Genomic DNA, 27,666 nt, shown 5'->3' with positions numbered 1-27,666 from the left:
GAAGGAAGCTGCTGTGATGGAACGGCTTCCCTTGGACCAAGCTGGCACAGCATCCTGGAAAATCAAACAACTCAGGCTGTAGACAGGTCTTTAAATTGAAGTGGGTTAGTAGGAGGATTGGGGCTATATAGGCTTAGAAAGCAAAAGGATGCAGCAGCATTGTAGGGCAGATTCGTAGAAAATGGCAGAGTGTGGAAGAGGCTTTAGTACAGCTAATTTGTAAGATAGCATACGTGAAGCTGTCAAGGAGCATGGGAGGAATATTTCAAAAATCGACTGGCATTAGTAGCATCAATAAAACAGGAAGACAACACAAGCCAGCATGTGATGCAGAGAGAATGGGTGGAGAAGCTTGAGAAGAGAATCCAATCATCAAACAGTAAGAGTGGGAACCAGGGTGAGATTCTAACCCTTGTTACTAAGCGTATGGCACGGAGGCTAATTTAGCCTCAAATGAAAACCACTTTTTCTTGCTTATATTCCTTTTCAGTTTAGTTGTGAGGAAAGGGATATTATTTCATCCAAGTGCAAACATGCAACAAGGCTTATTTAAAGTCTGGAGAAAAGGTTCTCTGCTGAAGGTTTGGGTTGACAGAGGTACAAGGGAAGCTAGAAGGAATTAGGCTTTGGGTGATCATACATTTGGGTTCTTCAGTGGGTCCAAATTAGCACACAAGCAGAGAAACAATTTCATGTCTGGTAATTATTTAATCTGGCCTGTAACTAAAGTCTGATCAGTACGAGCTACTCCCACTGCAGGGAGTACACCAGCCCGAGCCAAGAGATTATAAACTTCGCTTTATACTCTGTTTTTGACAAATGTGGGTCAGATTATTAAATTGTCTCTTTAATCAACAAAGTGTGAAGGGCTTAATTGACTGCAATTACAATTCTTCTCTCACCTGCACAGCTTCTAGCCTTGACCTTCGATGATCTAGATGCTTGTGACAAAGGTCGAGTCTTCAGCATTGGATGCTTGGTACTCATTGCATCACGTGCTACAGATATGTGAGAAAACAGCCTTGATTAATTGTGTTTCGTGTAGCAGCAGTAAATACAGCTAAGCAAAGCATTTCTATCCTAATTAACTCTATTGAGCACCCAGAGCTGAGTAGATTCCCAAGGTCAACAAACACATGGAGGAAAATATCAACAAAGGGTGACATTCTATCTAATGTCTTATGAGATCAGACCGAGTGGGACTAAGTGGCATCACTCCTTGGAAAGAAACCCTCTTTTTACATTTTGAATCTGAAACAAAATGCAAAGTAATAAATGAAAAGTTTCTTCAGCGTAGCTGTTTAAAAACAATTTTTGTGCAAAAGCATTATTTAAAAAAAAGAGAAAAAAAAACCTCCAACAAAATGCAAAATGACTGGTTGGTTGGGTGTGGACTTGGCTTTAGTGGGTTAAAAAGAGATACAGCGTGAAATGTGGTACATTGCTTAAAGCTAGAAAATCAGAGAGATTTTCAATATCATTTGAGGTTGAACCATCTATGAAGACCCAAACAGATCTTTTTTTAAATGAATGACTACTGAGTGGAAAACAAATTTTAGATCAATCAACATTTCCCCAGAAAAGCCAATCAACTTAGTTTATATTTAAGATAAGCATTTTTATGACGATCTGCTTAATGTTGTTACTGTACATTGAACATTGGATCTACCACAGTCCCCAACAGCTCAGAACATACAAGGATGTGTAGGCCAAGGAAAGTATTCCATGTTTTGTCGTCAAAATGAAGCTTTGCTCCATATCGCCACAAAATTGAATACTGAATACTGGGAGAATGCAGAAATTTTTAAAGAACTACCAAAATTCTGCTCCAGTATTTTGCTTCAAACAGTTCTGTTATATATGCAAGTATTTGACAGACAACTATATATGCTTCAGTGCCATTCAATCTTGTAAAATCATATATATCCAATGACCAACCTCAACAAGAAAGAATCTTTCAATGGGATCACCACTGCTGAACTGACAGTGTTGTGCGCCCCGTCCTTCTAACCACCATTTATTAATAGCATTTTAAATGAGATGGGCTTCAACCTTCACTAGAAGACAGGGCATTTTCTTTGAGAGATGTTGATCACCAATACGCCTGAGCCTTCTGGATTGCAGATGCTGATAACAATCAAACATTGCTGGCTAGGAGACAAATCCATTTGCTATCAACATTTCCCCAGAAAAGCCAATCAACTTAGTTTATATTTAAGATAAGCATTTTTATGACGACCTGCTTAATGTTGTTACTGTACATTGAACATTGGATCTACCAAGTTCCCAACAGCTCAGAACATACAAGGATGTGTAGGCCAAGGAAAGTATTCCATGTCATGTTACTTGAGATATTTTGTCGTCAAAATGAAGCTTTGCTCCATAACGCCACAAAATTGAATACTGAATACTGGGAGAATGCAGAAATTTTTAAAGCACTACCAAAATTCTGCTCCAGTATTTTGCTTCAAACAGTTCTGTTATATATGCAAATATTTGACAGACAACTATATATGCTTCAGTGCCATTCAATCTTGTAAAAACATATATATCCAATGACCAACCTCAACAAGAAAGAATCTTTCAATGGGATCACCACTGCTGAACTGACCCCCCCCCCCCCCCCCCCCACCCCACCATCAACACCAGCGAGGGTTTACCAACTGGACCAACTGTATAAATACCATGGCACTAAGTCAGAGGCTAGGAATTCTAGACTGGGTACCTCACCTCTCGCCTCCCCACCATTTGCAAGGCACAAGTCAGCTGTGTGATGGAAAACCTCCCAGTGGCTTGGATGAGTGCTGCTCCAACAAGAAGCTTGATACCATTCAGGATAAAGCAGCCTGCTTGGTTGACACTGCATCCCTCACCTTCAACATGCACTCCCTTCACCACCAACACAAAGTGGCAGCAGTGATGCAAAATGCACTAATGTAATTCACGCAGATTCCTTTGACAGCACCTTGTATTCCATGACCTCTAGAAGGTCAAGGACAACAGGTTACATGGGAATACCATTGGCAGGTTCCCCTCCAATTCACATACTATTCTGATTTGGAACTATAATGCCATTCCATCACTATCACTGGGTTAAAATGGTGGCCATCCCTTTCTACTGCACTGTGGAGACCCCTATATCACAAGGATGGCAACTTATCACCATCTTCTCCATGGCAATTTGGGATGGGCAACAACTGCTGGCCTAAACAGTGATGATCACATCCATGAATGAATAAAATTGTTCAAAAGTCCGTATGATAGGATAAAACCCTTCCGTGAAAAGGGAAGCTGCTGTAAAAATTGATATCTTATTGTTTGAACAGTTCTGTTTAAATTAAGAGGATAAAGATGACATTAGGGAAACTGGAAGGGAGGAGTCACTGAATCAGGCAGTATGAAAAAGCTAACATTAGCAGATATGCTATTAAGCCCACAGTGCTAATATCAATTCAGCTGCTGATATCAATTCATATTCTCCAGCTCAGTAACTCCACCCAGCTAATTCTCCAATGTCAGCTGTATACACAGCTTTAAATAACTTAAACCAGAGGGATTTTAATTTCATGATAACAATCCCTTCAAAGGGAGGGAAAAAGGGACCATAATCATAAAAAAGAAATATTCACCTACATTTGTAAATAATGCATATACACACCCAGTATGTAGCAATAAAATCACTGTATTAGTGATCCAGAAGCCATGACTTTAACTTGTTGAATAGGACCACAGTTTCACAGAAAAAGCTGCTGTATTATTGAAAATAAAAGCTGTCCTATCAATGCCATTCTGGGGAAGGAATCTACCACTTTTTTGCCCGAGTCTGGCCCACATGTGAATTTAGTCCCCAAGACCAAAATGTAGTTTAATAGCCTTACATACCATCTCAATCTAAAAAGAAAATCATTCTTATTGCTTGCAACAACCTTTTCTGGGCAACCAATGATCATTAGCATTACTTTCATCACGTGAAAAAGTCACCAAAATAAGTAATTGGTCCCTATTTAACAACAGTAACCACACTTCAAAAAGTTCTTCATTGGATGCAAAGCCACTGGAAATGTCCAGAGGTTGTGAAATCTGCCAGATAAATATTAGCACTTCCTTTTTTCTCAAACTTACTTTTACTTGACAATAAATGATCTTATACAATTTGCTTATCCCTTATCCTTTGATATTAGTTGTGCGCCCCGTCCTTCTAACCACCATTTATTAATAGCATTTTAAATGAGATGGGCTTCAACCTTCACTAGAAGACAGGGCATTTTCTTTGAGAGATGTTGATCACCAATACGCCTGAGCCTTCTGGATTGCAGATGCTGATAACAATCAAACATTGCTGGCTAGGAGACAAATCCATTTGCTGACTGTGCGAAAGCATTTCATTATCCATATTTAATTCAGTCCTAAAAATGATTTACTATTGAAAAGTGCATCATGTACAGCAGTGCCAGATAGGGTGTTCTAATAAATCATGTCACAGCACAAATCTACGTCCACAATTCTTTGCAGTTAGTTCCTGATCTCCAATTATAAAAAGGGACAAGTACTCTAACAGCCTCACTTGTCACCAATCCCCCAAACTTTTCTACCTGAGGAAGATCAAAGGAGATGAAAGGGGACTGGTTCACTAAGAACTTTTTTTAGATAGCACCAAATTGAAAGGCAGACAAAAACCAGCTGGCCCACCAAGTCTTTGGCGTTTCTCAGCAGTGAAGTTAGAGGTTCCCTGACAGAAGTCAGGACCCTTTATCCACAGCCTGCCAGGATCCAGATTACAGATATGAAAAGCATATGAAAATAAACAAGATAAAGAATTCTGGACAGCAATTTCACAGGAGCTTTCTAATCTTCTGTGACCTCTGCAAAGATCCCAGGGATGATCTGTTTCTCTGGGATCTCCAGTGTTGTTCCACTGATGATACAGATTGAGAGTGGGAGAACCCTCACTGTTAATTGCATATTACTTGCATTTACCTGTATGTAAGGGAGAGGGGAAAATTAACAGTCTAACAAGTACATTTATGAATATTCTTACAGAAAATGCAGTTGGGTTGCATTCGGTAGTGTATGCTCATCATATTTACGTATAAATAACAATAAAACTGAACCGAGTAAAGATTGGTTCCAGTACTAACCTTCATCAACACCCAGTCAATAACTCGCGAAGAAATTCTACAGTAAATTCAGCTTTAATGAAAGTAAAACTGGACATAGTGCCCTTGTGGTAGGGAGTGAAGAAAATAATATTCTCATTCTAGATCATGATAATAAATGCACCTGTTAGGTTGGGAATGGATTGCACTCAGCTGTGACACCTTCATGTAAAAATAAGCTGCAAATTATATACATTCACAAAGGCAGAATTTCTATTTTTGGTTGAAAATGCTGGCCAGCATTTGTGGGACATAAAGTCAACTGGATTTGTCAGCTCCAGAAGAGTCCACATAATTGTTGGTTATTCCTTAATTTGAGGATGGCATCCTCAGGATCACAAATTTCAGCCGTTGGCTTTCCTGCAACTGAACAGGCAGAGTCAGATCTGAAGATCTTTGGGTATATGGGGCAGGACACTCTGTGATGTACCATGATCCGAAATGCTGGACATACTTCCTTTTCTTCCCTTCTATCACTTCTCTGGCCCATCAATGAGTAATTTGGACTGAAGTGTGATGCAACTTGATGCGGACGTTTTCACCATTTTGAATGGCTTAAACCATGCTCCACTCAATCATTAATGTCAATGTTGCCAGACTTCAAGGAGAGCTTCAGTGTCTTCATAGCATCTTCTTTGTTCTCCTCTGGAATGCTGACCATGCAAGGGTTGAGGTCAATTGCTTTTCAGCCATCTGAACTTCATTGGAAATTCCACTAGGGTTCATTGGAGGAGGAGGAATCTCAACCACAGAACTTTGATTATTCAAATCACAGGATTGCTGTGTACAACATTTGTAGTAACTGAAGGCACTGATTTTCACTTCAGGAATGAAACATTGGACACCTTCCTGTGATACACAAGCATGTGATCCATAGTTTTGTTTTCAGTATACAGGAAGGACTCAAAGAAACCAAATAAAAATGGCAGTCAATATCAAATGATGGTCACTGAAAACTCAGGCTCTGGGTCTCTTTAGAGACGCAAGTAGAGAAATGAGTGCTCACAGTTATAAGTAAACACCTGCTTAATATATCAGTTTGATGTATATTTGCACAGATATTGTTATTTACTCCTAATTGTTCAGTGGGCCCCTGCTATGTATGATACTAAGTTTACGCAGAGGATGCAGAAAAAAATTCACAGGGATGAAAGGGGAGAGAAACGCGGTCTAATTTCAAAAGGGTACAAAGAGGCAATCTAATAGAGTCACTATAAATTCATTTCATGAGATTTTATAGACAAGAGGAAAAAGAACTTGCAACTCACAAGCCTAGCCTGAAAGTGAAAACTTGCCCTAGCCATAAAATGTCTTTCATGGGCTCCCATGACTTTTCTCAATTTCCTTTTATTGTTTATCCCAATGGAGCAGTCCTTACATGACAAACTCCGCAATCACTGAGGGCAGTATGTTGGCTCAATGGTTAGCACTGCTGCCTCACAGTGCCAGGATCCCAGGTTCGATTCCAGCCTCAGGCGACCGTCTGTGTGGAGTTTGCACATTCTCCCCGTGTCTGTGTGGGTTTCCTCTAGGTGCTTCAGTTTCCTCACACAGTCCAAAGATGTTCAGGTCAGGGTGAACTGGTCATGCTAAATTGCCCATAATGTTCAGGGATGTGTAGGTGAGGTGCATTAGTCAGGGGTAAATGTAGGGTAATGGTTCTGGGTGGGATACTCTTTGGAGGATCAGTGTGGACTTGTCTGTACACTGTAAGGATTCCAATTCTAATTCAACTGATAATATACACCATCTCTCACCAGAATTTACCATTGTAAAAATTTTGAACTGAGCACTATCAAAGTCAAACATTGCTCAGTCGGTAGTACACCGAGTCAGAACGTCACAGTCTCACGTCCCACTACGAGACCTGAACAGATTTTTGAGTTGTCAAAGCTAATGCTTTACAAAGTAACTGTTAAGTCATCTGATCTCTCAGATAGGCATAAAGGTTCCCTTGGTACAACTTCAAAGAGTAGTCGTCTCTCTGGCATCCTAACCAAATCACCCAACCAATAGATTATGAGAGATTATCTGGTCATTACCATGCTGTTTGTGGAACTTTGCAATACACACACTGGCTACTACAATTCCTTTGTTACAACAGCAGTACTTCATAAGTACTTCTTTAGTTGTTAAATACTTTGAAGGATCCTGAGACTGTAAAAAGTGCTGCAAAAATGTAAGCTTTAAATAACTTATGATATACTCCTTTGATGGTTTCTTCGTCCTATGTAAAGGTGTTATTGAAAATACAAAGTGATTTTAGGTCTGGGAAAAAAAAACTTATGGCTCCTGATCCCTTCATCAAAACTTCTCAAAATAATCAACATGGTTTTGTGCAAGGGAAACCATGTCACACAAACTTGATTGAGTTTTTATTTGAGGAAGGGAGCGAGATGGATGGCAGTTATGGGAAGGAAGAAAAACCACAGATACGATCAGGTAGTTGGTTTACCTCCAGGAGGGGGCAGCTAATGCTGTTCGAGAAGATTTAAACTAATAAGGTGAGGGGGCAGGACCAGGGAGATAGTGAAGAAAGAGATCAGTCTGAGACTGGTAGACCACAAAAGAGCAAGTCAAACAGTCAGGCCAGGCAGGAACAAAGCAGAGAACGAGGTAGGACAGATAAATTAAACTCCATTTATTTCAATGCAAGAGGCCTAACAGGTAAGGCAGGTGAACTCAGGACATGGTTGGGAACATGGGACTGGCAGCTTGATGTTCCAAGGTATAGATTCTATAGGAAAGATAGAAAGAGGGGCAAGAAAGGAGGGGGAATAGGGTTTTTGATTAGGATAACATTACGCCTATACTTAGGGAGGATATTCCTATGAATACAACCAGGGAATTTATTTGGATGGAACTGAGAAATAAAAAAGGGGTTATTGTCTTATTGGAATTGTAGTTATAGACGCTCCAACAATCAATGGGAAATTTGTAAGGAGATTTCAGTTACCTGTAAGAATAACAGGGTGGTTATGGTAGGGGCTTTTAACTTTCCAAACAGACTGGGACTGCCAAAATGCTTGGATGGAGAGAAATTTGTTAAGTGTGTACAAGAAAATTTTCTGATTCAGTATTTGGAAGTATTGACGAGAGAGGTGCAAACCTTAACCTACTCTTGGGAAGTAAGGCAGGGCAGGTGACGGAGGTGTCAGTGGGGGAGCACTTTGGGACCAATAATTCTAATTCTATTAGTCTTAAAATGGTGATGGAAAAGGGTTGACAGGACCTAAAAGTTAAAGTTCTAAATTGGAGAAAGGCCAATTTTGATGGAATTAGGCAAAAGCTTTCATAAGTTGACTAAGGCCAGATGTTTGCAGGCAAAGTGACAGCTGGAAAATGGGAAGCCTTCAAAAATGAGATAATGGGAGTTGAGTACGTTCTTGATAGGGTGAAGAGCAAGGCTAATAGGTGTAGGGAATGCTGGATGACGAGAGAAATTGAGGTTTTGGTTAAGAAAAAGGAGGAAGTATATATCAGTTATAGACAGGAGAGATCGAGTGAATCGTTAGAAGAGTATAAAGGCAGTAGGAGTATACTTAAGAGGGAAATCAGGAGGGCAAAAAGGGGGCATGAGATAACTTTGGCAAATGGGGTTAAGGATAATCCAAAGGGACTTTATAAATATATTTAGGACAAAAGGGTAACTAGGGAGGGAATAAGGCCCCTTAAAGATCAGCAAGGTTGTCTGTGTGCAGCCACAGGAGATAACAAATGATTATTTTGCATCAGTGTTTACTGTGGAGAAGGTTACAGAAGATATAGAATGTGGGGAAATAAATAGCAACATCTTGAAAATGTCTAAATAGAGGTAGTGGGGCTGAATGGTTTAAAACGCATAAAGGTGGATAAATCCCCAGGACCTGATCAGGTGTACCCTACAACTCTGTGGGAAGATAGGGAAGTGATTGCTGGGGCAATGATATCTGTATCATTGATAGCCACAGGTCAGGTGCCAGAAGACTGTAGGTTGCCTAATGTGGTGTCACTATTTAAGAAAGGTAGTAAGGAAAAGCCAGGAAACAATAGACCGGTGAGCTGGACATCAGTAGTGGGCAAATTGTTGGCGGAAATCCTGAGGGACAGAATTTAAATATATTTGGAAAGGCAAGGATTGATTAGGGATAGTCAGCTTGGCTTTGTGTGTGGGAAATCGTGTCTCATTAACTTGACTGAGTTTTTTGTAGTAGTAACAAAGAGGATTGATGAGGGCAGTGCAGTGGACATGATCCATATGGACTTCAGTAAGGTTCCTCATGGTAGACTGGTTAGCAAGGTTAGATCACATGGAATACAGAAAAATCTAGCCATTTGGATACATAACTAGCTCAAAGATAGAAGACAGAGGATGGTGGACGAGGGTTGCTTTTCAGACTGGTAGCCTGTGACCAGTGGTGTGCCATAAGAATCGGTGCTGGGTCCACTGCTTCTTGTCATTTATATAAATGATTTGGATGTGAACACATGAGATATGATTACTGAGTTTGCAGATGACAACAAAATTGGAGCTGCAGTAGACAGCAAAGAAGGTTACCTCAGAGTACAACAGGATCTTCATCAGCTGGGCCAAGGGGTGGCAGATGAAGTTTGATTTAGATAAATGTGAAGTGTTGCATTTTGGAAAGGCAAATCAGGGCAGGACTTAGGCACTTCATGGTAAGATCCTGGGGAGTGTTACTGGACAAAGGCCTTGGAATACAGGTCCGTGAAAGTGCAGTTGCAGGTAGACAGGATAGTGAAGGCGGCGTTTGGTATGCTTGCCTTTATTGTTCAGTGTATTGAGTATCGGAATTGTATGCAATTCTGGTCTGCCTGTTTTAGGAAGGATTTTGTGAAACTTGAAAGGGTTCAAAAAAGATCTACAAGGATGTTGTTGGGATTGGAGGGTTTGAACTGTACAGATAGGCCGATCTTTTGGAGGTTTATAAAATCATGAGAAGCATGGATAGGGTAAATAGACAGGGCATTTCCCTAGAGTGGGGGCCTCCACATCTAGAGGGCATAGGTTTTAAGTAGTGGAGGCTGGTACAATTACAATTCTTAAAAGGCATCTGGATATGAGAAGCATGGATAGGGTAAATTTCCCGAGAGTGGGGGCCTCCACATCTAGAGGGCATAGGTTTTAAGTAGTGGAGGCTGGTACAATTACAATTCTTAAAAGGCATCTGGATAGTAATATGAATAGGAAGGGTTTAGAGGAATATGGGGCAAATGGGAGTAGATTTATCTAGAATATCTGGTCAGCATAGCCAAATTGGACTGAAGGGTCTCTTTCCATGCTGTACATCTCTATGACTCTAAGTAACCAAAATGATTGATGAGGATAGAACGATAGATATTGTTTACATGGACTTTAGCAAAGTCTTTGAAAAGGGTCCGCATGGTAAATTAATTAGTAAAGTTAAACCATATGGGATTCCAGATGAGCTTGCCAACTGGATACAAAATTGGCTTGACAGTAGGAGACAGAGGGTTGTTTTTCAGACTGGAGGCCCGAGACCAACTGTGTTCCACAGAGATTGGTACTCGGTCCACTTTTGTTTGTAAGTCATTTACATAAATGACTTGGATGAGAACATCAGAAACAAGGTTAGTAAGTTTGCAGATGACACCAAGATTGGTGGTTTAGTGGAGTGAAGAAGGCTTTCTAAGTTTACAAAGAGATTGTGATCAATTGAGTCAATGGGCTGAGTATCAGGAAATGGAGTTTAATTTGGATAGAAGGTATTGCATTTTGGTAAAACAAACAAGGGCAGTACAATTAATGGTAGGGCCCTGGGTAGTGTTATAGAACAGAGAGACCGAGGGATTCAGATACATAATTCTTTGAAGTTTGCATCACAGGCAGACAGAGTGGTTAAGGCGGCTTCACTGCTCAGACCTTTGAGCATAGGAACTGGGACATCATCTTGAGGTTATACAGGAGGTTGTTGAGGCCTCTTCTGGAGTACTGTGTGCAATTCTGGGCGCTCTGCTATAGGAAAGTTATTAAAGTGGAGAGGATTCAGAAAAAAAATCACCAAGTTGTTGCTTGGAATAGAGTTTGAGTTATAAAAATAGGCTGGAACTTTTTTCACTGCAGTGTAGGAGGTTGAGGAGTGGGTCTTGGAGGTTTAAAAAATCATGACAAGCATAGATAAGATGAATAGGAAAGGGCTTTTGCATAGGGTGGGGGTGTTCAAAAGTAGAGGGCATATTTTTAAGGTGAGAAGAAAAAGTTTTAAAAAGGAAATGAGAGACAACTTTTCTTTTTAAAAACACATAGCGGTTCTTGTGCAGAATGAACTGCCAGAGGAAGTGATGGATGCAGGTACAATTACAACATTTAAAAGGCATTTTGATAAGTACATGAATAGGAGAAGTTTGGAGGGATATAGGACAAATGCTGCAAGTGGGACTAATTTAGTTTGGGACGTCGACTACTTAGACAGAAGGGTCTGTTTTCATTCTATATGACTATGCTTCTATAATTCACAGAATGAATTACTATTCGCAACTGTGGGGAAAATCCAGCAGTCAGTTCTCCCTGGATATATCAGCAACTATTCAATCTTTTTAAGGTCGAGAGAGAATGTTAATTGGGACACTGGGTGAACCAAACGTTGCTTGTCAAATAGTATCAGAATTTTTGACATTTGACTCAAGTAACATGAAACTCAATCGTAATGGACAGAAGTATTCATCATATTTTAGATTATTGTGACTATGGATGTAGGTTTGTTCGCTTCATCCGGAAGCTCACTGAAGATGCTACCTAGTATGATAACGAAACGTCTGAAAATGAACCTTCCAGCTCAGCAAGCAAACCTACATCCAGAACTTCAAACTGAGCTACAAATCTTCTCAAAACTCATTATCATGACTATATTTTAATATCATTTTTCAGGACCATTGGTAATCACTTTAAAATGATTGCTGCAGAACAGGCTGACTTCTTAAAGAATACCAACATTGCCAGGCTCTATTTGTGAGCTTTTGTGTTCAACGGCAACAGGAGACTACCAAAGAGCTTGGTATCTAAACATATCTCTTGTACAAATATTTTTGATATGTCAAGCTCATGAAGAATGGATGTGTTTAAAGTTGGAACCAGATACTTGATCTGTAATGCAAATGATCTTTTTAAAAAAATTTTAACGTCAAAGTGGATTTGTGGTTTGGTCAAAACAGAATTTGTGACTGGGTGCACCAAAGGTAGGGAAACCAGAATTTGGATCAGTTACTGCAGACATTTGTTTAAGGTATGAAACTGATTTTGAATGATGAGGGAATAATTCTAAAGTAGTCTTTACTCAGGCAAGAGGTATGCTGCGTGTTCTACCTGTTAGGAGGAAGTTTATTTATTGAATGACAACACCCAACGTCAAGTAACATTTCCCCGTAGGGAATACTGCTTGGTAATCTGCAGCATCGTTTGTTTGTTTCTACAATTGCATAGAGTTTGTACAGAGAGCCTAGCATTGGAGATTGGATGTGCTGGAGCCCTGACTTGTCCTGAACCCATTTAGAAAGGACCACTCTCACCATCGCAGTTCGGACATAGTTCAAAATAATTCAACAGACTGGGTTGTTAAAATAAACAATTGACTTCACGCATTTCCAGTTCCCTGAAAGGACATCTGCTGGTAGATTTCGTTCAGGAAGGTTGCTCCATGAGGCACTGAGATGGTGAGATGGAAGGCAGACAGATTGAACAGGTCATCAGAGTGGGTAATAGAGGTGCAGGGTGGATGGTTTCAATCAACATTTGAGGTTATCAGTTGCTGGATGTGTGGGAGTGATATTTGAGAGGACAGGGAGCTAATGGAGGAGCATTGAGTGGATGGTTCCAGTTACTGATGTTCAGACAGAAATGTATTCTGCAGACTGCACTCAAGACTGGTGTTCCATTAATTAGAAAACAGTTGCAAGTTTCACATCTCATATATAAATCATATCATGAACATTGATTCAGATTCAATTTTACTAACAGTGTTAGCAAAGGGAATCTTTTATAACATCGTGATCAAGACTTAAAAATTAAATGCGCTACCTTGACTCTTTCCTCTTTAATTTTTACTCTAAACAGACCTACTGCATTTTTAGAGAATTCAAGAGGGCTCATGACTTCCCTGGTAAGCAACAGGAATATTCTGCTTGATATTGTTGGATAGTGGAGGACATTGTGTGCTGGAACACATCAGTCCAAGTCTGACAAGAGTTAAGTTTATTGGGGGTCAATACATAATACAGAACAGACACTGGTCTGTGCCAATGTTTGTGCTCAAAATGAGCCCCATCGCATCCTACTTCAACTCTTCCCATCATCACATCCTTCCAATTCTTTCTCCCTCAAATGTTGATCCAACTTTCCTTAAGTCTCTCTTACTGGCTTCAGCTACTTCTTTCGGTTGCAGAACTCATGACTCTTTGGTAAAGAGGTTTTCCCTGAATTTTTCTCTGCGTTGATTTGTGACAAGCTTATACTTAAGCTCATGAGAGTTAGTAAGAGTGCTTGCAATTGCAGGAAAGTCTATGTAAATCTTATTAAAACAATTCATAATTTTAAAAATCTCAGATATGGCATAATTTCAGCAAGGTCTTTGACAAAGTCTCACATGGGAAACTGATAAAGGTAAACACTCAAGTGATCCAGGGTAAGTTAGCATGTTAAAGCTGTACAGAATCTTGATTAGGTCATAGCTGGAGCACGGTGTATAGATTTGGTCACTACCCAAAGGAAGGATGTGACTGCACTGGAGAGAATGCAAAGTAGACTCACCAGAATATTACTAGGGAAAAAAAAATTCAGCCATGGACGGGAATTCAGAGACGGGCTAAGCTCAGGTTGGTTTCTTCAGAGCAGAGAAGGTTTATGGGTAACTGATACAAGTGTATGAGATAAATGAAGGACATGGACAGGATGAATGGAAAGCAATTGTTCCTTAGTTGAGGGGTTATTACAAGGGGGAGGTGAGGCATAATTTTGAAGCGACAGGCAAGAGATTAACAGGGAATTTGAGGAAAATAGTTTTCACCCAGAGGGTGGTGAGGGTCTGGAATTAATTGCCACACAGCCTTCAAAAAGTACTTGTACGAGCACTTTAAGTGTCATTACGTTCAAGGCCAAAGCTTGTGCGGGAAAGTGCAACAAATGTATGTAGTAGTATACTTTTGGCAGTACAACTCAACATGCTGAAGAGCCTCTTTCGTACTGTATGATTCTTCGTTCCCCTCAGCATTCTTTTGAGGGGAAAAAGCCAGTTTGTTTAGTTGTTTTGTAGAGTTATAGATGGCTTAAGAATCTAGCTATGTTGGCAAATCTCTGCCTGGCTGATGCGCTGTGTATTTCCAGTATTTTCTGCTGTCTCTTGTTAAGATTTTCATTTTTGCAGAAGTATTACTGTTATGGGGAGAAGACAGGAGAATGGGGTTGAAAAACTATCAGCCATGATTGAGGTTATGTGGCTCGATGGGCTGAATGGCCTAATTCTGCTCTTACACCGTACTGTCTTGCAGGTGATTTCAGACAGTAAGTGGGTTAGTGCATCTCCACTTACTATTCAGGCCACCCAGTGAGGAAGGAATGAAGGTATGCCTGTGACAAAACCTTCAGTCTGCGCCTGTTAGTGAGGCACTCAAACACAGCATTGTCACAATTTATGTCCATCCAACTGAAATATAGTTTTGCAGATCCCTGACAGCCATCTGTTACCTTACATTCATAATCATAATATTGTAAATTGGAGCAATGCTTCCCTGCAGAAAGGACCGCAGTCAATGTACTTTGCTGCTCATTTGATTCTGAAACCTGACTTTGCAGACTGTACACAAGCCAAGTTTCCTCCTTCTGTATACTGATTTAATGAGTACTGCAGAAAAGAAACGATCACAATTCACTTTAGTTCCAATTAAATCAATCTGACAAGGATGACTGGTGTGGAAATCAGTTAAATTCTGATTGGTACAAATGAAGAGAAATTGAGGGCTGGGATTTCAGCATATGGGTGGATGTTGATGGGGCAGGGGAAACGCAGGGAGCTTTACTCCATTGGTGATAAGCTGTGGGTGATGTAGGAGAAAGTGAGGACTGCAGATGCTGGAGGTCAGAGTTGAGAGCATGGTGTTGGAAAAGTACAGCAGGGCAGGCAGCATCCGAGGAGAAGAATCGATGTTTCGGGCAAAAGCCCTTCATCAGGAATGAGGCTTGTGAGCCAAGGGGGTGGGGCTGGGGGAAGGTAGCTGAGACTGCAATAGGTAGATGGAAGTGGGGGCACTGGTGATTGGTTGGAGAGGTTGGTGGAGCGGATGGGGGAGGGAAGGAAGATGGACAGATAGGACAGGTCATGAGGGCGGTCTGTGTTGGAAAGTTGGATCTGGGATAAGGTGGGGCAAGGGGAAAATGAGGAAACTGGTGGAATCCATATTGATGCTATGTGGTTGGGGGTCTCAAGGTGGAAGATGAAGTGTTCTTCCTCCAGGCGGTGGGTGGTTAAAGAGTGACAATGGAGGAGGCCCAAGACCTGCATGTCCTTGGTGGAGTGGGAGGGGGAGTTGAAGTGTTCAGTCATGGGGCAGTGGGGTTGGTTGGTGCATCCCGGAGATGTACTCTGAAGCGTTCTGTCTCCCCAGTGTAGAGGAGACCGCATCGGGAGAATCGGATGCTGTAAATGAGATGTGTGGAAGTGCAAGTAAAACCCTGATGGATGTGGAAGGCTCCTTTGGGGCCATGGGCAGAGGTGAGGGGAGTGGCGTAGGCACAGAGTTTGCAATTCCTGCGGTGGCAGGGGAAGGTACTAGGAGGGGAGGGTGGGTTGGTGGGGTGGCTTGGATCTGACAAGAGAGTCGTGGAGGGAATGGTCTTTACCGAAAGTGGATAGGGGTGGAGAGGGAAATACCTCTCTGGTGGTAGGGTGCGTTTGTAGGTGGCAGAAATGGCGGAGGATGATGCAATGTATACGGAGGCTGGTGGGGTGCATTCTGTCCTTTTTGCAGTTGGAGAGGTGGGGTTTGAGGGCGGAGGTGCTGGAAGTGGATGAGATGAGCTGGAGGGCATCATAGACTACTTGGGAAGGGAAATTGCCGTCTTTGAAGGAGGCGACCGTCTGATGTCTTCTGTGGTGGAACTCGTCCGCCTGGGAGAAGATATGGTGGAGGCGGAAGAATTGAGAATAAGGGATAGAGTTTTTACAGGAGTGATTTAATTGATATGGTTAAAATAATTAGGAGTTACGACAGCTGCAGGGGTGGTGTAGAGTTGGGAGAGCTGGGCTGAAAAGCTTCCAAAACAAGAGAATAAATCTAACGATTAGAACCAAGCCATTCAGGGCGAGGTCAGGAGCGCTTCTTTGCACAGACATCAAAAAGCTGTTGAAACTGGATGTCAACTGAAAATTTCAAAACTGAGATTTATGGATGTTGTTAAGCAAGGGACAAGGAACCAAGGCAGCTGAATAGAGCTTAGAGCTTGGGTTAACCATGATATGATTGAAAGATGGAACAGGTCCAAGGGACTAAATGGCTGACTTCTGTTCTTGTGTTCCAAGAAACATTTCTTACGTTATAGAAGTAGTCTGAGGGAGCAGTGTTCAGACTGAAACAGTGTATCTCTGTACATTGCACTTTTCTATCTACTTTCTTTTTGCCACTGCTCTAATCAAGGCTAGAGATCCATCATTCCAGTTTCTAGAAGGGAATGAACTGGATTCTTGGCTTTCGATGTGCCATTCATAAGGCTGACAAGCATGTAAGTGGGTTGTTTATCGACTATTTATAGTAAATGAGTGCAGTTGAAGGAAGAAGTGCTGTTCTGTTTATGGCACTCCGTCAATGCAAATTCACCTTTGATGGAACAAGAAAAAGGAAAGCATGTTCCATCAACATCACTCACTTGACAAAGGCTAAACAATTCTTCAACAGAAACAATATGCCTTCTTAGTCACTTTACACATGTTGCTTGTAAAGAAAAAAAAAAGCAAAAAATAAATGACAATGAGAAACCAAAACATTAATTTAAACATCAGGCTTATTTCAGATATCAATAGGTACCAGATGGGTGCTCCTAATGTGCAGTGAAAAAACCTGTGAAATTCATAGAGTTTCCAAATTATTGGACATTTATACAGAAAAAGTGTACTTTTTGTTTACTTCCTGGGAGCTTCACTTATATTTACACTTCAAAGACACAGACTGAACATGCATACAAATGCACAGTCATTCAAGAATGAGATAGAAGTGAGTGGCTTAAAAAAATATAGTAAATAAATCCAAAAAGGAAAACCACGACGGAAGATATTTAGAATTCCACCATTCTTTTATGTGTGACTTGGATTTCACCTTCATTGGAGTGCTTTTTAAAAGATTTTTTTCCCTTTCATACTATCTGTCCTTCCTCTGCTTCATCCTTTAAAAAGCTCAGATATATTTTGCCGCTGTAATCTCTGGTCTCTCATTCCAATTCCCTCTTGCTCAGTCCATGTGGGATCTGACAAACTGAACTATCCTTTCAGTGACAGGCTAAGAGTTAGAATGCAGCAAAAGCTTAGATTGGCATAACACATAGCCACAATAGGCTCTTTTCTCTCTCTATCTTTCCCACCCCTGACAACAGGTATGAGAGAAAAAGATGAGAAAACGGACCTTATCAGAAATAAGGGTTAGGTGACGATTTAACGGGAATGGAAACCAAAAAGTAACAAAGCTGCTGTTACTTGCAGAGGATTTGGATGGGCTGAACAGTAGAAAATGGAATTCAATCTGAAAAAGTGTAAGGTGATGCACATGTGCAGGACAAACGAGACAAGTGGAAACATGGACAGTACAATGCTGGGAAGCACTGAAAATCAGAAGGATCTTAGTGTGCATGTCCACTGGTTCCTTAAGGTAGCAGGACAGGTGGATAAAACGGTTAAGGTGGCATGTGCAATACTTGCCATTTTCAGCCAAGGCACAGAGTTTAACAACAGGGATGTGATGCTGGAACCGTATGAAACATTGTTCAGGACACAGCTACAGCACTGTAGTTCTGTAATAATGTTATAGGAGGGATGTGACTGCATGGAGTTGGTGCAAAGGAGATTTACCAGGATGCTGCACAAAATAGAGAATTTCACTTACGGAGAAAAAGATTGGATAGACTGGGACTGTTTTCTTTGGAAGAGAGGAGACAGAGGGGACAGGATTGAAATGTATACAATTACATGAATGGCATAAACAGGATAGGTGGGACATGAGGAAATATATTTTTACCGAGAGTGTAGCAGAAATCTGGAATTCTCTGCCTGTAAGGCTTATAGAGACAAAAATCCACATATCATTTAAGTCGTATTTACATGTACACTTGCAATGCCAAGGGATACGAGGTTATAGGCCAATTGTTGAAAAATGGGATTAGGAGTAGTTAGGTGGCTGTTTTTGACCAGCCCATATTCAATGAGCTGAGGGGCATTTGTCTGTGCTTTCGACTCCTATGACACAAGGTAAAGCAACTCAGGAATGGGAGATCTTGGAAGCAATTTTTAAGAAGGCACCACACAAAATCTTTAAAAATTGCTGGGATATGTTGCACTGCTACCTTGAATTCAAGCTGGGATTCTCACGTGGAACTGGAAGAGTCAGACAAAATGTTATCACTAATTGAATGTACAATATTTTAACAGACTAAATCTGAAAGAGTGGCTTGGTGCTGGAGAGGAAAAGTAAGTAACTTTGGAATGAGTTTAATATAATTACATAAAAATCATACCTGCAATTGCACTTGAAAACAAGCCTAATGCATGCGTGTCATCCACCCATTTGATATCGAATCCTTTCTTCCTACCAAAAAACAGCAGAATACAATCATTTGTGAAGAGAAATGAGATAAATGTTAGAATCAAAAATTACATCAAAAGTTACAAACATTAATACAGATAAAAAGGGCAGATGTCCAGTGTCTCATTTAGCAGAGGCAGCTTGTTAGCTTAGCCAAATTAATCAAAAACTGCTGATTTATAGGGTCATAGAGTAATACAGCATGGAAACAAGCCCTTCGACTGAAACTGGTCCATGCTGACCATAGTGCCCACTTAGCTAGTTCCAATTGCCCGTATTTAGTTCATATCCCTCCCCATCCATCTACCTATCCAAATTTTTTAAAATGCTGCTTTTGTATATTCCTTAACCACTTTCCCTGGCAGCCAATTTCATTTATGCACTACTCTCTGTGTGAAGAAGTTGCCCCTGAAGTCCTTAAATCTTTCCCCTCTTACCTTAAACTCGTACCTTCTAGTTTTCAATTCCCATATCTGAGAAAAAAAGACTATGTATTCATCATATCTCTGCCCCTCATGATTTTATATGTCACAGTTTGCACAAAACTACTAACCAAATAACTTAGCAGTTTAATTAGTTGTGGTGCTCTGTTAGGAAGACAAGTCAGCCAGGGTTGGGTATGTGCATGCATATACTACTAATTTTGACTGTCTAAACTCAAACAAGGCAAAAACAGTTAGTCAAAGTATAGCAAAGCCAATGGAAGTGTACTAACAAGAAGTGAGGGATGGACAAGAGGAGAGAAGGGTAGAAACATTGGGAGATATAAATAGCAAGCCAAACAGACATTTAGACATAGTTCTCCACAAAGCAAGAACCCCAGAGGTAGAATCATTGGGGATGATTTGAAACTGCTTGGGTATATGGTTACCAAAACTCTGCCAGTTATCTGTCTCAACAACCAATAATGTACTTCACAGGATTAAAAAAAAAGTGAAGGGAAGACGATTTCAACAAAAGAAATCACAACTAATAAGCCTTGGAGATGTGAAAAGAAGTAATTAGCAACAGAGCGATATGATACTTCACATGCATGGCAATACAGCTGGAATTGTCAAATCTGATTATCTTCCTCCTAGCACAAATATAACAAAGTGATACACTGTGACAGCAATGAATCTGATTATTTAAGTAATGGCATAATTACAAGGCATTTAGAAATTAATTTTGCACAACTAAATGCTGAACTTATAACTCCTCACCATAATGGTGTGCAATTCTTTGCAACATACAATGCAGCTTGATTAGAAAGTCAGACTTGCATTTATATAGCACCTTATCGACACGCAAAAGCCCTTCGCAATGAATGGCTTTGCAGTTGGCAACCATTGATGGCAGCAGCTGTCTTGGGTGTGGCAATATTCCAGAAAACAGCAATGAAGTAATGGAATATTTTTGGTTTAGTTGGCTGACAGAAGCATGCTGGCCATGTTATCAAGAGAATTCTCTGCACTCCTTTGAATGCTATCCTGGGCTTTTCTAACATTGCCCTGGAAAGGAGAACAGGACCTTGGACAGGTCTCTATTAACATGACACTGGAGTGTCAAGCTTATCATCAACCAAGGCCGTGAATGGGCAGCTTATTGCATTTACTGAGGATTCTGCAGACTGGCATCTGAAGACCAAGACAACCTTAAGTTCCACCGCATAACCAGGATTATTGCATGAAGTTGTAAAGTTGTCAACGATCCACATAGGTCACAAAAGGTAAGAACTTATTATTGATAACAGATGCCAACTGACCCAGTTGTATCCTTTCTGCATTTAAATTTGTACTCCCTTCCATCATTTTAGCTAATAAGCTCTTGAGTGCTTTGAAAGCTTTTGCCTCCAGTATTCAACCAGGCATTCCAGGTATTAATCACAATTTGTGCTTGCTGACATTAGTGTTGTTGCCTTTTACCAGATTACCTTCACGTCCCCTTGTAGTACATTTGTGAGTCAACTCAACCACCAATTCAGAGTTAACTGTTAGCATTCCACACACACACACACATATATATCCCTGTAATGTCTCCTAACATCTCCCACTTTTAAGCCTAAAGTTTCTTTTGCTATATTTCCTCTGGTACTGGGAACAGCCCCATTAAGTTCACCCTGTTGAATTCATTTGCACTTTCATATTTATTCAAGTGGGGAAAGAGAACTCAGAGGAGGAGTTAGACAGGATTATTTTGGTTTAGCACTGAAATGCAGATCCTCAGATTCATCACGTATCCCCTGTTGTTTATCAGGCAAACCCAAATGGCTCAGCCTTACGATCCTTAGGTAGTACCTTCCAAGCCACAGCCACTTCCATCTAGAAGGACAAGGGAAGCAGATATATGGGAACACCACCACTTACTAGTTCCCCTCTATGCTACTCACCATCTTGACTTAGAAATATATCGCCATTCCTTCACTGTTGTTGGGTCAAAATTCTGGAATTACCTCCCTAACAGCATTGCAGATCTACCTAGAGATGATGTACTGGAGCAGTTGAAGAAGGCAGCTCCCCACTAGCTTCACAAGGACAAGAAAGGATAGGCAATAAATGCTGGCCAATCAGCAACACCCACGTTTCAAGTGTAAAAGCAATTAGTGATGAATAGTGACCAGTGTTCCAGGCAAAGTACATGACACCTTTAACAATATTTACAGTAATTACAGTAGAAAAATGAGTATGAATTGAAATTGCTGCACCTCAGGAAAAGCAGTGAAAAGGGCAGCAAAGAGACAATTCTCTTTCATGTATAATCTTAAAGAAAACATCATCCACTAAAGTGCCTTCTGGTAACAGCTTAATAAACCAATTTCTATAATTTTATCCCTCTCTTCGTCCTGTCCATAAGGAATGTAAAAGGTCATTCTAAACCAAGGGGAATTCGCTACCATGTAAATATCATGGAACACTTAAATGCTGGCAACAAAACAAACCATAGCTATTGTATCCTTTGGCACTAACTTAAAAGTATGAAGTTCATTTAATTCCAAGTAACTGACTATTTTTAGCCTCGTATACTCAGTAATTTAAAGGCCACTTAAGTATTATGAACATGCAGGAAATATGCTTGAGAAGGACAGATCATGAGGTTTATCTGTTTTAACATGTCTCAAAGAGGGTGCAATAATTTAGTGATTAGAATAATGGATTTGCAACCCAGGCACTGAGGGTTGAATTCAACAAATCTGGTAACTTGTGGACTGATATCAGGAGAATAATCACCACAAAAATAACTAGAACATGGTCAAACTCACATCAGTTTTAGATACCAGTCAAACTCACATCAGTAGAGAGAAGAACACGCAGTCCTTAAATTGGTCCTGGCCATACCCGACTCCAATTGTGATTACATAGCTGACTTAAGTCTAATCTCAACAATAAACTAAATAATACCAATATTGTATAATTGTGTGTACTTCTCAACAAAGTCACTGTTGAGGAGAAACTGCTAATTTATGGTGACTTTATCTTCATGCTGAGAAACAAATTCATTGAGAGCTCACTTCCAGAGTTAAACAGCAGGTGGATCTCCTCCCGAGTCCACCACCACCAGGTGAAAAATCCTGGAACTCCTTCCTGTGTACTGCATTCTGTGTGTACTTTCCATCAAGGACTGCCATGAATCAAGGCACCAGCTCACTATCACCTTCTTCAGGGTAATTAGGAATGGACAGTAAATGTTGTCCTAGCCAGCATTCCCACATTTGCCTGAATGAATAAAAATAATTCTGGCTGAACATTTTGAGTTCCTTAAACAGGTTAAAATCCATAACCTAACACACTAATTCAGTACTCAGATGCCAAACCAAAGCAGCCTTTCTACCTCTATTCGAAACACTGCAGAATTAAACCAAAGACCCCCAAATAGTCACTCGCATGGTTCATAACTACATTTTGAATAATGGACTTCCAGATACTGGCTTTGCATCTTAAAAAAAATTAAATACAAACTAACATTAGCAGGGAGAAAATTAAACAGCACAGTAAGCTAATTAAGGTCTGGGCTTTAAACTCAAAACATTTGTTTTTAGCCCCCTTCACACAAAAGACAGGCAGACAAACAAACAATTAAATAAAGTAACAAAGCTGGCTAAATTACTTTCACGATGTACTGTTCACAGGTGCAAGGTACTATTCAACAGTTGCCAACTGCTTGAATATAGGGTCTCCTCCAGACCCGCTAGAACAAACAGCCAAGTACTGACCTCATTAATTGCCAAATTCTGCTTAAATACAATGCTTTACCCTGGGGGTCAGCATCTGTTATGGACTTCAGGCATGAAATTCTTTGAAGTTTGCATCACAGGTAGATAGGATGATTAAGGAGGCATTTAGCATGCTAATCTTCATCACTCATTCCTTTGAGCATAGGAGTTGGGATGTTATGTTAAAGTCGCATAGGACATTGATGAGTCCTCTTCTGGAGTACTGTATCCAGCTATGGTCACCATTATAGGAAGGATATTATTAGGTTGGAGAGGGCTCAGAAGAGATTTACTGGAACATTGCCAGGAATGGAGGGTTTGAGTTATAAGGAGAGGCTGGATAGGCTAGGACTTTTTCCACTGCAGCATAGGAAGTTGAAGGGTGACCTTACAGAGAGTTTTATAAAATATAATGTAAATGGCAGGTGTCGTTTGCCTGGGGTGGGGGATTTCAAGACTAGGGGGCATAGTTTTAGGGTGAGAGGAAAAAGATTTCAGAAAAGACATAAGGACAATTTTTTTTAATTTTAAACAGAGTGGTTCATGTCTGAAATGAACTTCCAGAGAAAGTGGTGAATGTGGGTTCAGTAACGTTTGAAAGACATTTGGATACTTAAATGAATAAGAAATGCTTGGAGGGTTATGGGCCAAGCACAGGCAGATGGGACTAGTTTTGTTTGGGACTATGGTCAGCATGGACTGGTCGTACTGAAGAGTCTGTTTCTATGCTGTATGACATAGTCAAGGCTCAGCCCGCAATTAACCTACAGGCTTGACCTCACAAACAAACAAAGCTTGCTTGGTTTGTTCTTTTTAACCCAAGCTGTCCCAAATCCATCAGTCATTTCCAGCTCAAAATTCAAAATTAATAAAATAATCAAATAAAAATAACAAAAAAAAGGATTCTAACTGTAATATGGGAAGGCTGATTTGCTGCACTGCTCTCTGAAAAAGGTGTTAAAACCATGGGACTTTCTGTATGATCTGGCTTCCCGGTAACCTTAAAGATCTCAAGACATGATTCAAAGAGGTGCATAGAATGACCACCCAGGCAATATTCTTTTATCTAACACCACCTGAAGCAAAAATAGTTCAAGGATTCCAACAATAGCAACAGTTAAACATTAACCTGTTGTATGTTTCCAAATCACACCATGGGCTTGCCCCCAACTACTCAGATAACATTCTACATATCTGCACTTGTCCAACAGTGGCATTCAGGGTCCAGATTTTAATTGCTGCACCAGTGTCAATCACTCCGTTGGCTGCTGGATCCTATGCTCGGAAAGATCCCCCCTAAAGCCCTCTGCCATTGCATTCATTACTTTCAGACACTCCTTAAAACTTTCCTTTTTGGCCAAGCTTTTGGCTCTCTCTCTCTCTCTCTCACTGCGGCCTTTGTTACATTTTTTTTGTGTGAGGCTTCTTAGGTGGCCTTTTAATACAAAAGGATTAATATAAAATACAAGCTGCAGTCCTTGGAGACACTCACTGAACTGCTGTGCATTTCCATATTATTCTGCCACTGTTGTCATATGTTTGCAAGAGGCTTCTGGCCTAGAATGATTGATGTGTTTACAAGTTGGAACAGTTGCTAGTTTCCAGGAACAATTCACTGTTTGGCATGGTTTGGAAGTTTTTGATTCAATATGTGCAAACATCCAAAAGAAGAATACCCCTATACACAGGTGAAAATCTAAGTTATCTTTTAAACTTGTCGAAGTTGTTGATGCAGACATTTTTCACATGGATGCCCAGAAGTGGCAAATTGCATAAGGGAACCTTCTAAAGACTCAAATAAATCCATATACATCCATATATTCAGTGATCCAACAGTTCAAGTGTCACATGTTTATCGATAAGTTAGCTGAGTTCAAGTGGGAACACTTGCACCCCTGATATCAGAGACTGCTAGCTTTTAATTTCTTCTTAGTCTAATTCGGGCTGCACCCTGCATCCTTATGTGTACAATTACAGCACAGGTTGTTGAAATGTCATCAAGGACAAAGAATAGTACAGCACTGGATCAGACCACTTGCCAATAAGACAGCATGAACACATGATGCCCTTCTGAACAAAAATCTTTTATCTTTATGCAGCAGTCTATATCCTTCTAATCCCTGCCTATTCATTTATATCTGTCTTTAATGTTGCTATTGTATCCATCTGGACCTCCTTCTATGGCAGCACGTTCCAGGCACTTGCCACCCTGTGTGTAAAAAAAACTTACCCCTTATCTCCTTTAGATTTAGCTCCATTCACCGTAAGACCCCCCCCCCCAGCAATTGACATTTACACCCTATGAAAAAGACTTCAACTGTTCATTCTATCCATGCCTCTCATAATTTTATAAACTTCTCATCCTTTGACAGTTAAGTGGAAACAAACTAAGTCAGTCCAATCTCTCATTTTAGCTAACACCCTCTAAACCAGGCAAACTGTACCCTCTCCAAAACGCTTCACATTCTTCTGGTAATGTAGCTACCAAAACTGTATACGATATTCTAAATGTGGCCAAACTAACGTTCTATACAACTGCAACATGACTTGCCAACTCTTATATTCTCTGTCCCAACCAATGAAGGCAAGTCTTGCTTGTTTCAGGGAATTATGGACCTATCCATCCAGATCCTTCAGTATGTTGATGCTACTAAGGGCTCTGTCATTTACTGTATACTCCTCACATTTGTCCGGATTAATCTCCATCTGCCATATCTCCCTCCAGGTTTCCTGCCTATCCTCTGGCAAACCTCACTAGCTGCAGCTCCCCCAGTCTTTGTGTCATCTGCAAACTGACTAATCAGATCACCTACATTTTCATCCAAATAATTTGTGTATATTACAAACAGGGATTTCTGCACTGACCCCTGCAGAACACCACTGGTCACAGATCTCCAGACAGAAAAAAATCCATCGACCACATCTCTGCTTTCTATGACTAAGCCAGTTCTGTACCCTTTTTACCAGCTCACTGCAGACGCCACGTGACTTCACCCTTTGTATGAGCATGACATGAGGACTTGCTGAAGTAGAGTGGGAGACGCCATTCAGGAGAAATGTTAGAAAAAAACCCTTCATGTACAGGAGGCAGAAGTACGAAACTATCACAAAAAAGACAGTAGATAACAGCTTAATAATTTTACCTGAGATTTCTAGCTAAGCCAGCCCTGGCATTAAAGGATTTGGAGCCAAGGTGGGTAGAGAGAATGAGGATCTAGATCAATCATGATCTCACTCAAAGGTAGAACTGACAGACTGCTGTCTGATAATAAAATTAAAATTCCAAAGTATATAAATCTGCTAATCCATCAACTATCTTGCCATATAAACTATATTAATTCCAATGGATGAATGTACCAGATATGTGCACTTAATGAAGAAAGCAAGAAAATTAATTTTCAACTTATCTGCTTGTGATAATGTAAAAGCAAATCAAAATGATTTTTGCATGTGGTGAAAGTGAACACCCAAGGGAATTTCACATAAATGTGAAATAAAACTAAACACTTTGCAATGGTGCATCCTGATGTTTTCTCAGTCTTCTCTCTCTGTTGCCTTCAATTTTACTCTTGTTCTCTGACTAATATTGATTATTTCAACTCTCAATGGAAAATATTTATTTTCCCACTTATTTTTAACTTGCCACTATGATTTTTATTTATTCATTCATAGGATGTGGACATTGCTGACCAGGCCAGCATTTATTGCCGACCCCATTTGACAGAGAGGGTGTCAGTGAGTTGCTTTACTGAAATATTGTAGTCCATGTGGTGTGGTGAGACCATAGTCTGTGAGGGAGGGAGTTGCAGGATGGTGCACCCTCTGCCTCTATGCCCATGGGGGAGGGTGCGAAGGTTGAACATGGTGGTTGTGGTGCCAATCAAGCGGACTGCTTTGTCTGGATGGTGTTAAGCCTGTGCGTTCTTGGAGCTGCACCCATCCAAGCAAGGGGCGAGTGTTCTATCACAGTCTAGAGTTGCACCTTTTAGACGGCAGACAGGCATTGAGGAGACGGAAGATTGTAGAGGTGAAAACCATTTAAAGAAAACAAACTGCATAGGCTGTCTGAAAATGAAGTTCTGAAAACTTGATATTATCAGTGCTGTAGATATGACTGTCAGTCTGTGATGTGCTTTGAAAAGCCAACAGAACAGTTGAACCTGATCTTTTAACAAATCAATTTTATTCTAAGGATAGGAGGTAGGAGAGTTGAATCCAAGCTTCCAATTGCTTCCTTTGTGGTCCTAATTTTTGAACGGTGCTGCTTTTCTGGCCAGGCAAGGGTTAGGGGATTCCAATCTATTGGTCAGAAATATTTGTGTCGTTTTGGATGCAAGTTAATGAGCCTAGAATTTCAGATTTTTCCCTTTACAGCAATAAGCCCAGCCAAACATGGAATAATAAATCATCTTCAGGAGATGAATGGTAGATTTATGAAGAGTCAATATCAGTTTTTTTTGTAACATACACTATACCTGCCAAAAATTAAGTTCAAATATTAAAAACGTCAGAATTTAATATCTGTTG

General features: G+C 40.4%; 1 protein-coding gene across 4 annotated transcripts in view; it reads right to left on the bottom strand.

Moving 5' to 3' along the window:
- Nucleotides 1–27,666, bottom strand: part of r3hcc1l (R3H domain and coiled-coil containing 1-like) — a 171,306-nt gene that overhangs the window by 27,222 nt on the left and 116,418 nt on the right. For all 4 annotated transcript variants that reach the window (XM_043713003.1, XM_043713005.1, XM_043713004.1 and 1 more), the window contains exons 4-5: nucleotides 18,883–18,953; nucleotides 903–998 (exon numbers count right to left, since the gene is read on the bottom strand). In XM_043713003.1, coding sequence (XP_043568938.1) covers nucleotides 903–998; nucleotides 18,883–18,953 — 167 coding nt within the window. The remainder of the gene's footprint in view (nucleotides 1–902; nucleotides 999–18,882; nucleotides 18,954–27,666) is intronic.

Source organism: Chiloscyllium plagiosum, chromosome 22 (assembly GCF_004010195.1).
Source record: "Chiloscyllium plagiosum isolate BGI_BamShark_2017 chromosome 22, ASM401019v2, whole genome shotgun sequence".
Lineage (NCBI taxonomy): Eukaryota > Metazoa > Chordata > Chondrichthyes > Orectolobiformes > Hemiscylliidae > Chiloscyllium > Chiloscyllium plagiosum.
Note: the sequence above shows the minus strand (reverse complement) of the source record. Positions and strands in the feature narration are given on the sequence as shown.